We start from the raw sequence: 13,672 nt of genomic DNA, 5'->3' as shown, positions 1-13,672 counted from the left end.
TACCACATGCTGCCCTACTGTCGGTTTGGGGAGGGTGTAGACTATCACATGCTGCCCTACTGTCGGTTTGGGGAGGGTGTAGACTATCACATGCTGCCCTACTGTCAGTCTGGGGAGGGTGTAGACTACCACATGCTGCCCTACTGTCTGGGGAGGGTGTAGACTACCACATGCTGCCCTACTGTCGGTCTGGGGAGGGTGTAGACTACCACATGCTGCCCTACTACATCTAAACTTCTATGTTTTAGCTGCCAGTAAGTGACCACTGAAAAAGTGTGTGACATGTTGCATTGTGGGTCGGATTTTGAGAACTCAAAGAAACCTGAATGAAATCATATATTTGTTTTGTAAGGTTTTAAATTAGTACACAGGGAGCGAAATTAACTTTTTGACTCACCGGCCAGTGGCGGGTAGATGGGAAGAATCTACCCGCCAAGCATATTTCTTACCTGCCAACTTTTTTTTTTGATAAAAAAAAATTATTATTATTTTATATAATTTTTTTTTAATAAAATATATATATTATATAATCATACTTGTGATTGTGTTATCTGCGAGACATCGCCACCTCGCTGTCTGCAAACAGCTCCACTGTCTGTGTGTATACTCGAATGGCCTCCAGCTCCAGCAAGGATTCTCCGGCGCTGCAGCTGGCCCCTAAACGCTACATTCAGCATGCAAAAGGATTCTCCTGAGCTACAGCTGGACCCCATTCAGCAGCCAGGGACTCGAATACGCATGTTGTTGTTGTAGGACATTGATGCCAGGAGCTATCTGTAGCTACTGCTGGATGGCGTTGGGACAACGCCTCAGTGAACTATTTAGTTTACTGCGACATTTCGTAGCGACTAGTAAGCTACCTAGCCAACGGAGGTATTATGCACTGGACTATTGCTGGAGCATTTGTTGATGTCTGGAGCTATCAGTAGCTAGCCGGCTGGATAACGTTACACAATGCCTCATGTATTAAACTAAGTGAATAGTTGACTGGGTCATTTTGTAACGGTAGCTAACGCTATCTCACGAAGGTCCCACACTGACTAGACTAACGTCACGGTGACTCGGAGGCAATAGCCTCTGTTTACATGCAGGCATACAGAAACAGGTGGGGAGAGGTAGGAGCAGCAGCAGCAGTGCGCGGTGCGCTGCATGACTCCGCTAAAGAATTGGATCATGATTTTCGGTTTTCACATGACTATTTGATTGCCCGCCACACGGCGGTCAGACCTCTCAGTGGGAGGCGCCAAACGTAAAAACTGAGCGCCAATGGCGGGTGGCGCTCTCTAGTTTCGGTCCCTGTTAGTACACTATTTGAGTAGTGGAAAAGGGGTAGGATTAAATAAGTGTATACTTCTTCCTACTCCTTTTCGATCATGTAAATTGAGTTATGTTTTGCTTGTTTATTTTTTTTCATTTAATTTCTTGAGATCAATGATTTGTTTTGATTTTATATTGTTTGTATTTATTTCAAATAAAAAATCAAATCAAATCACAATGTCTTTCTGAATGTCCACCGTTCCAAACAAAACGCTAAGAGAGCTCTAATGTTCTGAGACATGGATAACCCCCAATAACTCATTAACACCTGCAGCCTTATCTACAAACTATAACTTCACTCACACACCTCGACCTTCCAGACGGGGTGGAGGCACTGGCCTCATGACATCTCCTTCATGGGCTACAAACTTAACACCACTCCCAGAACTGTCACTCTCCTCTCTCGAATATCATGCAGTATCTGTCTCTAATCCTTTCAATCTCACCATTGTTACACTCTATCGCCCTCCAGGTATGCTCGATCACTTCCCAGATGAGCTGGACAAGACATGCTTCTAAGCTCCTTACTGGAAGATGGTACCCTCCTCCTTCTAATGGGCGACTTCAACCTGCCTGACTCATCTCAGTCGGTCCCAGTGGTCTCCCTCCTACAATCCTTTGACATGACTCCCACTGCCATGCCTCCCACCCACAGAGCAGGCAACTCCTTGGATCTCATATTTTCCCGTAACTCCAGCATCATTAACACCACAGTAACTCCCCTGCATGTATCTGACCATTCCTTCATATCCTTCACCCAAACTCAAACCGTCTCACTCAGACGCAACCTGCCCTCCCTATCCCCCTCCACCCTCCCCTCTGACATACTATCCACGCTACCTTCGAGTGACACCTTCTCTGCTCTCCCCAGAGATGGCAACCTCCACCCTTCTCAGCCCTCGCAACCTCCTTCGACAAGCTGTCCCCTCGTTGAGAAACCTGCCCGCCGTTCCCCACCCAGTCCATGGCTGACGTATGCAGTGAGAGTCCTGAGAGCGGCTGAGAGGAAGTATAGAAAGTCACGCCTCACAGGCGGCTAGGTGGTGTAGTGGTCTAAGGCACTCGCCACCAGTGTGGAGACGCTAGGATTCGCGTGTTCGAATCCAGCTCTCCACATTGTTTTTCAGTTTGGCTGGTCGTCCGCAGTAATACACATTGGCCGTATTACGGGGAGGGAAAAACTGAAGGGTGGGGATCGAACGTTGTGAACAAGCGACTCCTACAAGTCGGTTGGTGCGCCTGCGCAGTAGAATCAGGAAGTGTCGGGGGCAGCGTGAGCCTCCCACGCGTTACTCCTCGAACACTGAGAGATCGAGCTGCGCAGGTGAAAAGATGCGACTGCTGTTACCTCAAGTACCGGAGGGGACTTGTGCTATGTATGACTTAGTCCTCACTGCAGCCGGCTTGTGGGAGGCAAGAAACAGCGTTCGTGACAGGGGAGGGTTGAATTGGATGATACGAAATTGGGATGGGAGAAAATATAGAAAATGGAGAAAAAGTGGATCAAAAAAAAAAAAAAAGTCACGCCTCACACATATCACAACCTCTTGTTAAGATTCTGCAAAACCATTACTAATGCCAAAGCTTCTTTCTTTCACCATAGGATCGAGGTCTCTGCAAGAACCTTCGCAAACTGCATGCTACCATGCCCTCCCTCCTCCCTCATCTTTCTCTGCCGAAGACTTTGCGATCTTCTTTGAGGAAAAAGTGGAGAACATCCGCAGCTCCTTCTCCCAACCCCCACCCATTCCAAATATTGAATCAAGAACCTCATCCTTCACTCTGTCATCTTTCTCTCCCATTACAGAAGCCGAGACCCTGACACTGGTAACGTCGAACCGTCCGACTACATGCCAGCTGGACCAGTTACCCTCCCCACTCCTCCAGACCATAGCACCAGACATCCTCCCATTCCTAACTGCAACCATCAACTCCTCCCTCAACTCTGGGGTGGTCCCCACCTCCCTAAAACAAGCCAGAGTCACACCGCTCATAAAAAAACCAACCCTGAACCCCACCGTCATAGGCAACTATCGTCCTGTCTCTCTTCTCTCCTTCTTTTCTAAAACACTTAAACGTGCTGTATCCAACCAACTCACTGCTTATCTCTTACAGAATGACCTCCTAGACCCTAATCAGTCTGGCTTCCGGACTGGCCACTCCACAGAAACGGCCCTCATTGCGGTCACAGAGGCACTTCACTTAACAAAAGCGAAAGGCCTCTCCTCTGTCCTGATTCTCCTAGATCTATCTGCAGCCTTCGACATAGTCAACCATCAGATCCTCCTCGCGGCCCTCACAGGAATGGGAGTGGCTGGCTCTGCGCTGACATGGCTGACATACCTCAATGACCGCTCCTACCAAGTGTCATGGAGAGGGACCCTGTCGGCCACCCGCCCCCTGCGGACGGGTGTCCCCCAGGGCTTGGTCCTAGGACCCCTTCTCTTCTCCCTCTACACTAAATCACTAGGTAACATTATCACGTCTCATGCCTTCTTGTATCATTGCTATGCCGATGATACTCAACTCTTCCTCTCCTTCCCTCCCTCAGATATCCATGTCTCTGAGCAGATCTCGGCCTGTCTGCCCGACATCTCCGCCTGGATGACGACCAACCACCTCAAACTGAACCTAAGCAAAAAAAAAAGAATAGCTCCACCTGCCGGCCAAATCCTCACCCCTGACCGACCTTTCCATCACAGTCGAGAATGCAGCTGTGACCGCATCCCCGACTGCCAAGAACCTTGGTGTTGTCCTCGACGACCAGTTGAACTTCTCCGCTCACATCGCAGCAACAACCAGAACCTGCAGATTCCTCCTGAGCAACGTCAGAAGGATCAGCCCCTTCCTGACAAAAGAAGCCACCCAACTCCTCGTTCAATCAACAGTCATCTCCCGCCTCGACTACTGCAACGCACTGCTCGCTGGCCTCCCGGCCACTGCCACCAAGCCTCTTCAACTCATTCAGAACGCAGCGGCCCGCCAGATCTCAAACATACCGAAGTCGGCCCATGTCACCCCACTTCTTAGGGATCTGCACTGGCTCCCCATTGCTGCACGTATCCGCTTCAAGGCCCTCGACCTGGCATACCGTGCGACAAAGGGAACCGCTCCCGCCTACCTCCGGTCAATGGTCTCTTAACTACACACCCTCAAGACCCCTACGCTCTGCATCTTCTGGCCGCCTCAGACCCACTCCTATCCAAGCTCCGGGAGGGTCATCAAGGAGAACCTACCTTTTCTCAGTCCTTGCCCCACAATGGTGGAATGAACTACCCACCACAGTTAGGACAGCCGAAACCCGTCCAATCTTTCGCCGTCAACTAAAAACGCACTTCTTCAACCATTATCTGAAATAAAAAAAAATTTAAATAAAACTCTAACCCTAACTAACCTTACTGTCATGCACTTGTCCTAATAAACTAACCTACACTGTAGCACTGGACACTTTGATGAACATTGTTACTCAGCTGATAGAGTTGTGCCCTTCCTGATGACTTGTCGTACAGAACTTGTAAGTCGCTAAATGACTAAATGTAAATGTTCTCCTCACTCACAGATGGTGTAGGCAGTGACCATGTTCTCCTTGTTGGAGGTGGAGTCCTCCAGCTGCAGGGTGGAGTTGACCAGCACCAGGTCGCTCTCCGGCCCCAGAGACACCTCCGCCGTGACGGGGGACACGTTCACCGCCTCCAGCCCCAGGCCAGAGTGCCCGTGGAGAGACACCGGCTCCATGGAGCGAGCGAGCACCACGCTGACCACACCGGAGTTCAGCTGCTCGCCCAGGGTCCCTCCTCCTGCCCCCGCCCCGCTGTGCTCGGCCTCCATCCCCACCGGGAGCTCCAGGACAGAGTCCACCAGGCCCTCGTGGGGCTGAGGCCTCCCGCCTCCCTCGGAGACCGACACCCCGCCCACCCCTTCCATGATTCTGTCGGGGGACATGGGGCTGCTGCCACGCGTCTCCATGGTGAGGCCTGAGTCCAGCTCGTGAGTGGCGGCCTGGTGGAGCTCCCCCTGGTGGCTGACCTGTCTGGAGTGGAGAGGCCCCAGGCCCTGCTCGAGCAGCTCCCCCTGGTGGCTGACCTGTCTGGAGTGGAGGGGCCCCAGGCCCTGCTCGAGCAGCTCCCCCTGGCTGACCTGTCTGGAGTGGAGGGGCCCCAGGCCCTGCTCGAGCAGCTCCCCCTGGTGGCTGACCTGTCTGGAGTGGAGGGGCCCCAGGCCCTGCTCGAGCAGCTCCCCCTGGTGGCTGACCTGTCTGGAGTGGAGGGGCCCCAGGCCTTGCTCGAGCAGCTCCCCCTGGTGGCTGACCTGTCTGGAGTGGAGGGGCCCCAGGCCCTGCTCGAGCAGCTCCCCCTGGTGGCTGACCTGTCTGGAGTGGAGGGGCCCCAGGCCCTGCTCGAGCAGCTCCCCCTGGTGGCTGACCTGTCTGGAGTGGAGGGGCCCCAGGCCTTGCTCGAGCAGCTCCCCCTGGTGGCTGACCTGTCTGGAGTGGAGGGGGCCCAGGCCCTGCTCCAGGGGCCCTCCGGGGGCGCTGTAGGGGTCCAGGCCGGACGGGGTTCCGTCCATGTTGAGGCTGCCAGGGTGGATGTACTGAGGGGGCGGGCGGTCCGCCAGGTAGGACAGAATACCTAGACAAGGACAAACAGAGAGGCTTATTTGCAGCGTTGCAGGAAATGTATGCGAATTTGCTTTTATTGGGGGCGGAGCCAGGCGACATGGGGTGAAGACGTGTTTCACAGCCGCTCTCATATACTTTGTAAAACATACCTTTTTACCCCTACTATTGAAGATGTAATGTTTTGTAATGTTGTTTGCTGGAGCCACTTCATCCAAAACGGCACAACCCCGGTCAGAGAACGGACACAGACACAGAGAACAGTCCTTTGTATTTTTATTAGGATATGTTGGTGAATGAGAGTGATCTCTCAGAATGATGGAGTGTTTCAGAGTGGTTTTTCCTCAGGAACGCACTCTCAGTCTGCAATGGAAACAGGTGCCGGCAATTCACCACCTGTATTACCAGACTAAGGACCCTTGGGCTGTCCAGAGAGATGCCTGACTAGGACTAAGAATACCCCTGGGCTCTCCAAAGTAGTGCCTGAATGGAAATAATAATACTAGGGCTGTCCCCGACTAAGGATTTGGATAGTCGTCTATGATTGGACAAAATTTGCCGTTAGTCGACTATTAGTCCAATATATATATATATATATATAATATTTTTTTTTATCATTCCATTTGGGCTGTGGGGGGTGCTTAATGTCTGAAGGAGTCGACTGAAGGCTTCTTGTCCTCTGCAAAAACATGCAATTGGTCCACTGATGGATACATCTTGATATTTGTCTAGTCTAGTGTGTTCATTAGATGGGTGAAATCCTCTTTCAGTGCCTCTGTGCCTGTTTTCGTAGGCAGTTAGCCTCTGGTATGCGTGCCATTAGCGCTAGCCATGCTTCTAGGCCTCTTTTCGTTTGAAAAGAATGATACAAAAAATATATATATTTTTTTGTATTCGACTAAGAGGTTGGCTCCTTTCGACCGATTAGTCGACTAATCGACTAATAGGGGTCAGCCCTAAATAATACACAGTATGACAAATAGTGGGGAATTTACAACACATAAAGTCTTTGTTTTATTTTTGGTTTTTATTAAGAATATCGACTGGTTAATCACTTTATACACTTTTTTTTGCGAATATGGTGAGCGGGCGGGCTGCTGCAGGGGAGGAAATTAGGCCACTTTACTCGCCAATTGCGAGTATTTTTTACGTTTGGCGAGTAATTCATGAAGAGCACTCGCCAGTCTGGCGAGTACTAGTAATTACAAAAACTAAAAAATCATTCTGCAATCTGCTGATTCGCTCACTGGCACAAACCGAACTCTGACTCCCCCCTTGATTCCTCCCATTTGCGCCACATAATAATCAGACCATAACCAATGAACATCATCGTTGTACAGATGCGCTCTAAGCTCCTCCAATGAACACTCGTTTTCTAGAAGATGCCGCCCATCTAGGGGAAGTGGACAGACCACTGCGCGCAGACCTACAAACTCCTGCCACCGGCAGCCGGCTTGACAACGTAGACAAACTTACAAAAACACATCAGTGGATGAAAATAATTGCATGTAGAGTCGTCGCTTTCGGATATCAGTGCGGTCTGACATGGGGGCGAACAACAGCACGCGACGCGTCTCATTCGAGTCGGATGAGAATGACAAGTCAACCAGCATTAGCCGGCTAGCTACCTAGCATGTAACAAGCTACCATAACGCGCATTCAACATAGTGGACGACTATACTGAGCGGCTTTGCTTAAATGCAGCCGAGTGACATTTTATTATTACCGAGTTTCCCCCCATATCACCACTCGCCCATATGCCCTTCACAACGGTGATGTTGTCATATTTGGCATTCAGAATACACCTGCTGAACCCCTAGCGTTGTCGATTCGGTTCCAATGTATTGTCATCTTACAGCACAAGTACAGTACAACCAGAATACATTTGGCATACAACCAGAGTGCAAATGTAACAAGTCAAGTTCAAGTTGTTTTATTTAGCTATTACATTACAGTGAAATGCTTGGTTCTTTCACTGCCCAACTCAGTCCAACCTAAACCAACCCAGTATTGATTGATTGATTGAAAACTTTATTAACAGATTGCAGAATGGGTACAATACAGTACAGCTCAATACACACAATTGTTAAGGGGATGCAGACCAGAGAAGGACTTTAGTCTTGTTTACATCAGGGTCCCCCATTTCAGTCCTGTTTGCTTAATGCCTTGTCCACTTCCTCCACACTCCAATATGCCCTTCAACCCTGCTCCTGTCAAACCTGCTCTTTCCATTCCCTCCATCATGTCCCCCCTTTCTGATGAATATTTCCTGCACTTAAGAGTCAGACACACATTCCTAGTAGTTGAGCTGTGATGAATGAATGAATGAAAACTTTATTTAACAGATTGCAGAATGGGTACAGTACAGTACGGCTCAATACATGCAATTGTTAAGCAAGGGGATGCAGACCAGAGAAAGACTTTCGTCTTGTTTACATCAGGGTCCCCCATTTTCAATTCATTTTCAATTCATCATTCAGTATAACCTAGACCAGCCCAACCCAGCATCTTTCACTGCCCAGTTCAGCCCAACCCAGTCCAGAATAGTTCCCTCTTTCATGTTAATATGTGATTTAATGATGTAATATTTTGAAGAGTAGAGACAGTGTGATTAATTTACTATGATTGAAAATCAATTTAGACGAAGACGTACAAAGAAGTAATTATCACAATTAGCGATTTTTTTTGTCTGGTAAAAAATCTGTTTGGCTGGTAAAAAAAATCAGATACCCGCCAGTTGGCTGGTAAGCCAAAAAGTTAGTTTCCTCCCCTGGGCTGCTGTAAGAGGTGCAACATTAACGATACATTTGAAGCACCGGGCGATGCGATACGATTCACCCCCTGTTGAGATACGATACGATTCGATACGATTTGAGTCAACATAATGCGATTCGGGGCGATACGATGCGATTCGACACGATGCAAAATAATGATACAATTTTATGGTATGACAGAGGATTTGGTTGTATTCCTTATATGCAGCTTATATTATTATTAAAAATAAAATAATCTACTGTAAAACAATTTATATAAAAACTCTTGGGTGCCTAAGAAGACTTTTGCATAGTACTGTGTTTTCTATCCACTTTAGCTAAAAACACACACACACACAATGTATACACACTACTGTGAGACAATAATAATCACACACAAAGGGATAGCAGACTTAATGATTTTATAATATTTAAGATAATGAAATAAAATGTTTATCATCAACTATCCAATTAGTATTTATATTGTAACGTTTGGCCACTTTAAATCATTGAACAGAGAGAGAGAGAGAAAGAGAGAGAGAGAGAGAGAGAGTGAGTTCTGATTCTCCGTAGCTGAGCAGGATTGCATTTTGTCAACACAGTTGGAACCTGGAGGAAGCAATATAAGGAAACGAATTGCCAATAAGTGTGAAGTTATCTTTGAACCTGTTGTCAAGCGTCTTCAATATACCCCCCCCCCCCCCTCCTCACTAATGGAACTGGTGTTGCAGAGTCATGTTAGTTAGTTAGGTAGACACTGTAGTTTAGCGTTAGCTGAACGGCTAACTGGCGTTAGCCAGAGGCTACTAGCGTTAGCATGTTGATCAATTCTATTCATGTCTCCTCCTCGACTTCCACTGTTTGTTGTTGATAACTGTGACGCGGCTCTCGCCTTCTGTAGTAGTGAAGCAATAGTATCTGCTGTGTGCAGTCACAGTGCACTGCTGACAGAAGTGGATGAGAGGAAATTATATGAATGCATCGGTTTTGACCGATGCAAAGACGCTACAACAAGATGCATCGAGAGTTCAGCCTCAATTGTAGCCGATGCGGACTTATTCCACCGGTGCACTCGCATCGTGAACGTTAATGCCGGCGCACCGATGCAAATCGATGAATCGTCACATCACTAGCGCAGAGACACCGGCAACCGAAAAGACGCAAACTGGCTCTTCATGGTCTGCAGCCGGCACGGCAGGGGTTGAGCTAAGTTTAAGTTTAAGTTGATTTGGATCCCCATTAACCACAGCAGTGCTGGGGCTATTCTTCTTGGGGTCCATAACACGTAAAATACAGTTACAGACAACATTCACATGTCATACAGACAATTAAAACAACAATAAAAACTCCTAATCAAATTCATAATACAATACAACAATATATACGCCTTATGAATTCATAATACAATACAATACCTACTCATAATTAATTCATAATACAATACAGCATAATATACTATTTAGCTTTTACATACATTATCTATGTTCATCTCAGCCAATTATACAATCTTTTAATAATATATCCCTATCAGACACATGCCTTACACACTATCTATTAGGGAATGTCAATTTCTTTGGTTGAAAATGTTGTTTTACCACGATTTTGAAACGACATTTACTATTCTCCTGCTTAACATGTCTGGGAAGAGAGTTCCATTCCTGCATACCACGGAACATGACAGTTCGCTTCATTGCATTCGACCTCACTTTTGGAAGTGTAAAACCTCGTGCAGAAGCATGTCTGGTGGAATGGTTGTGTCTGTCAGGACTTATAGATAAATTGTTATATAAAATTGAGGGGATCTTTGTAACAAGAATATTCCTAGTGAATACAAGGAGTGAGCAGAGTAACTTATGTTTGACAAGTAACCAAGTTAACCAACTGTGCATCACTGCAACATTAGTTCTGTACTCACAGCGAAGCGCTATACGTGCTGCTTTGTTTTGTACCATTTGCAATTTTTCCGTTTATTCGCTGTTACATTCGACCATACTGAAGGACAATAGTCAAGATTTGACAAAACCAGAGCTTGAATTACCTGTTTGATAGAATTTAGTGGTAACAAATGAGCACATCTTTTAACAACAGAAATCCCTCTTCCCATTTTCACTACTATATTGTTTATATGGTGTGACCATGATAATTTACTGTCTAATGTTACTCCTAGGAGTTTAGTCTCCTGGACTTGATTAATTACCACATCACTTATCAAAAGTTTCAAGACTGGGTTCGTTCTTAGAGTATGGTTTGAACCGAAAATGATGCTACTTGTCTTTGATATGTTTAGAACTAGTTTGTTATTCTTTATCCATTCCATCACTGATTGCAACTCTGCCTTTAGGACCGTATTTAATTCATTGGCTGTAGAGGCTGATGTGTAAATCGTTGAATCATCCGCATACATAGAAATATAGGACTTATTTAGGACAAGAGGCATGTCATTTGTAAATATGGTGTAGAGCAAGGCCCAAGGCAACTTCCTTGGGGTACTCCACACCTTACCGTTTTAACTTCTGAGTAACTCCCTAGCTGTGAAGTGAAGCTGTGAAGTGAAGCTAGCTTATCGGCCATTGGCAAAATCATAGCGACATCTATGGCATCAATGGGAAACCAACTCGCCAAATACTTCGACGCCTATCCTCAATCGGTGAGGGAGGAGAGGAGATAGGAACGGCTATTGAACCGGTGATGGATGAGGCGAGGACGCTTCACACAGGAGCCTTGGCTCAGGTTGGAGAGGTTGCCTCGCTCATGGGGGAGGCCATGGGACGGAGCGAGTGGCTGCGGCACCTGGAGAGGGCCCTGACCCACAGGCACCTGGAGAGGGCCCTGACCCACAGGCACCTGGAGAGGGCCCTGACCCACAGGCAGAGGGAGCTGACCAGAATGCAGGCTAACCTAGCGAGGCCCGGTAAGGACCAAAGTCCAAGAACGGAGGCGGTTTTGATCGCTTGTCAAGGCCGAAGAATATTTGAACCTGGAGGATGACCTGGAGTGAATGCTAACGGCGTGGTATGGAACAGGCTATGGCCGGACGGAGCGAAGCTAGGTTGGCTAACAAGCTTTGAACTTTTGTCATGCTAAACTAAGCTAGGCTTAGTATTAAAATGATCTTGTGTTTTTGACATTGATGTAACATTGGGCTGGCCCGCACGTCGGGATCAACATATTCTTGAATAAGCCAGGGAACAGATACAATGGCTGGCTAGCTGGACGGCGGACTATGCAGATATACAACATTGAGCTAAATGGCTACATAGGCTATTCAACTATGGTTATTACATAGGTGAACCTCGTGCTCATTCAAGCTAACCGGACATGGACATGTGCTCGAACTGACATACTGTGTTGCAACTAGCTCACTTTTTGGCTAGCAATGGGTAGCCCAACATTCCTGCTACAATGGTTATTGACCACTAATAACATTTTTTTATTTTTAATACAAATATCTTGCTACAATATTTTTAACTATACTGTTAGCTCATGCTTAACACTTTCAGCGCCAGCCATTATCTCCATCCTTGTAGTCAATGGGCCACGCTTTAAAAGATAGGGATTTTCACTGTGCGTCACAATGTTTGCAGAGCTATATTCTATATTATAGCTATGGAGACAATACTATGGCTCATTTGACAGTCACTATCTCTCGTCCAACATGTATACGTTCGTTACAAAAACGACCCCCACCCCCCCTTTGATGCATTCATGATGAAACATAATACCTATTATTAGGGATGCACCGAATGGGAAATTCTTGGCCGAAACCGATACCGAAAATAGGAAACAGTTGGCCGAAAACTGAATGCCGAAAGGCCGAAAATGATTAATATAAATATATATATAATGTATTATTTTCTTTTTTAGCTACATTTATTCAGCACTTTTGAATGCATACATTAATTCCAGGCTGACTGCTGAAAGATTGTACAATTTAAACATTTTCTCTTTGCATACAACAAAATGTGCATTAAAGTGAAGTGCATTTTCTTTTCTCTGTAGGATAACTACAACAACGTGCATTCAGAACAAAGCCAAGGTGCTTTAAAACTGCATAACGATCTGCATAAAGACACACGCACACAGGACTGTTGTATTTACTACATCTCCCATGACTCTTAGCGGGGGATGACGTAGCTTACGAGAGACGGGTCAAAGAGGAATGGAAGCGTTAGCTAGCTTAACGCTAACGTTAGTTCAAAAGGTTTTAACCGCGACAGGCATATAGTAATGGCGAGGATATAAAGCATGTTAAAGACGCATTTATTGGATGCTTGCTCGCGGAGTTATTGAAACAGCGCGACTCCCAAGAGGAGTTAATTATCACAGGCTGCAGAACGCAGGAAGAGCTGCCAAGCTGCTCACGTTACACGTTGCGCGTTTTGATTACGTCATCACAACAACACTTTAGGTTACGAACATTACGGAACCCTGTTCTTTGACATTCTGTGATATATTTTCAGTGCTAAAACCCTTTCGGCCGAAAGCCGAAAGAGCCTTTTTAACCATTTTCGGCCGATAATTTTCGGTGGCCGAATTTTCGGTGCATCCCTACCTATTATATACATTTGATTTGGAAATAGTAGCGTGTCCAGGCGAGAAACGCCAACGACTTTAGTAAAATTCACATAGCCGGCCCTATAACTCAGCTTTTCAGGAATTAGCCCAGATCACTCCTAAATAGGGATGCTCGATATTGGCTTTTTTACCGATACCATATACCGATATTGTCCAACTCTTAATTTCCGATACCGATATCAACCGATACCGATATATGCAGGGTTTCCCCCCCCCCAAAAAATGGAATAATTTCAGGTAATTAACATTACATATCACTTGTTGTGGAATTAACACAACATTATGCATACTTTTGACAATAAATAAAATCAGAATTTGTTCTTACTTGCTTGCCTGGGTAAATAAATGTTATAGGAATATTTGTAAAAAATATTTTTTTTTAAACAGATACCGATATTTTACGATATCACAT

General features: G+C 46.4%; 1 protein-coding gene across 1 annotated transcript in view; it reads right to left on the bottom strand.

The window, feature by feature from the left end:
* Positions 1 to 13,672, bottom strand: part of prdm4 (PR domain containing 4) — a 97,950-nt gene that overhangs the window by 42,760 nt on the left and 41,518 nt on the right. The window contains 2 exon segments of the mRNA XM_084312602.1: positions 4,875 to 5,343; positions 5,797 to 5,945. Coding sequence (XP_084168728.1) covers positions 4,875 to 5,343; positions 5,797 to 5,945 — 618 coding nt within the window.

Source organism: Notolepis coatsorum (genome assembly GCF_963971535.1).
Source record: "Notolepis coatsorum genome assembly, chromosome: 1".
In the NCBI taxonomy this organism is placed as follows: Eukaryota; Metazoa; Chordata; class Actinopteri; order Aulopiformes; family Paralepididae; genus Notolepis; species Notolepis coatsorum.
This window is presented reverse-complemented; position numbering and strand designations above follow the sequence as displayed.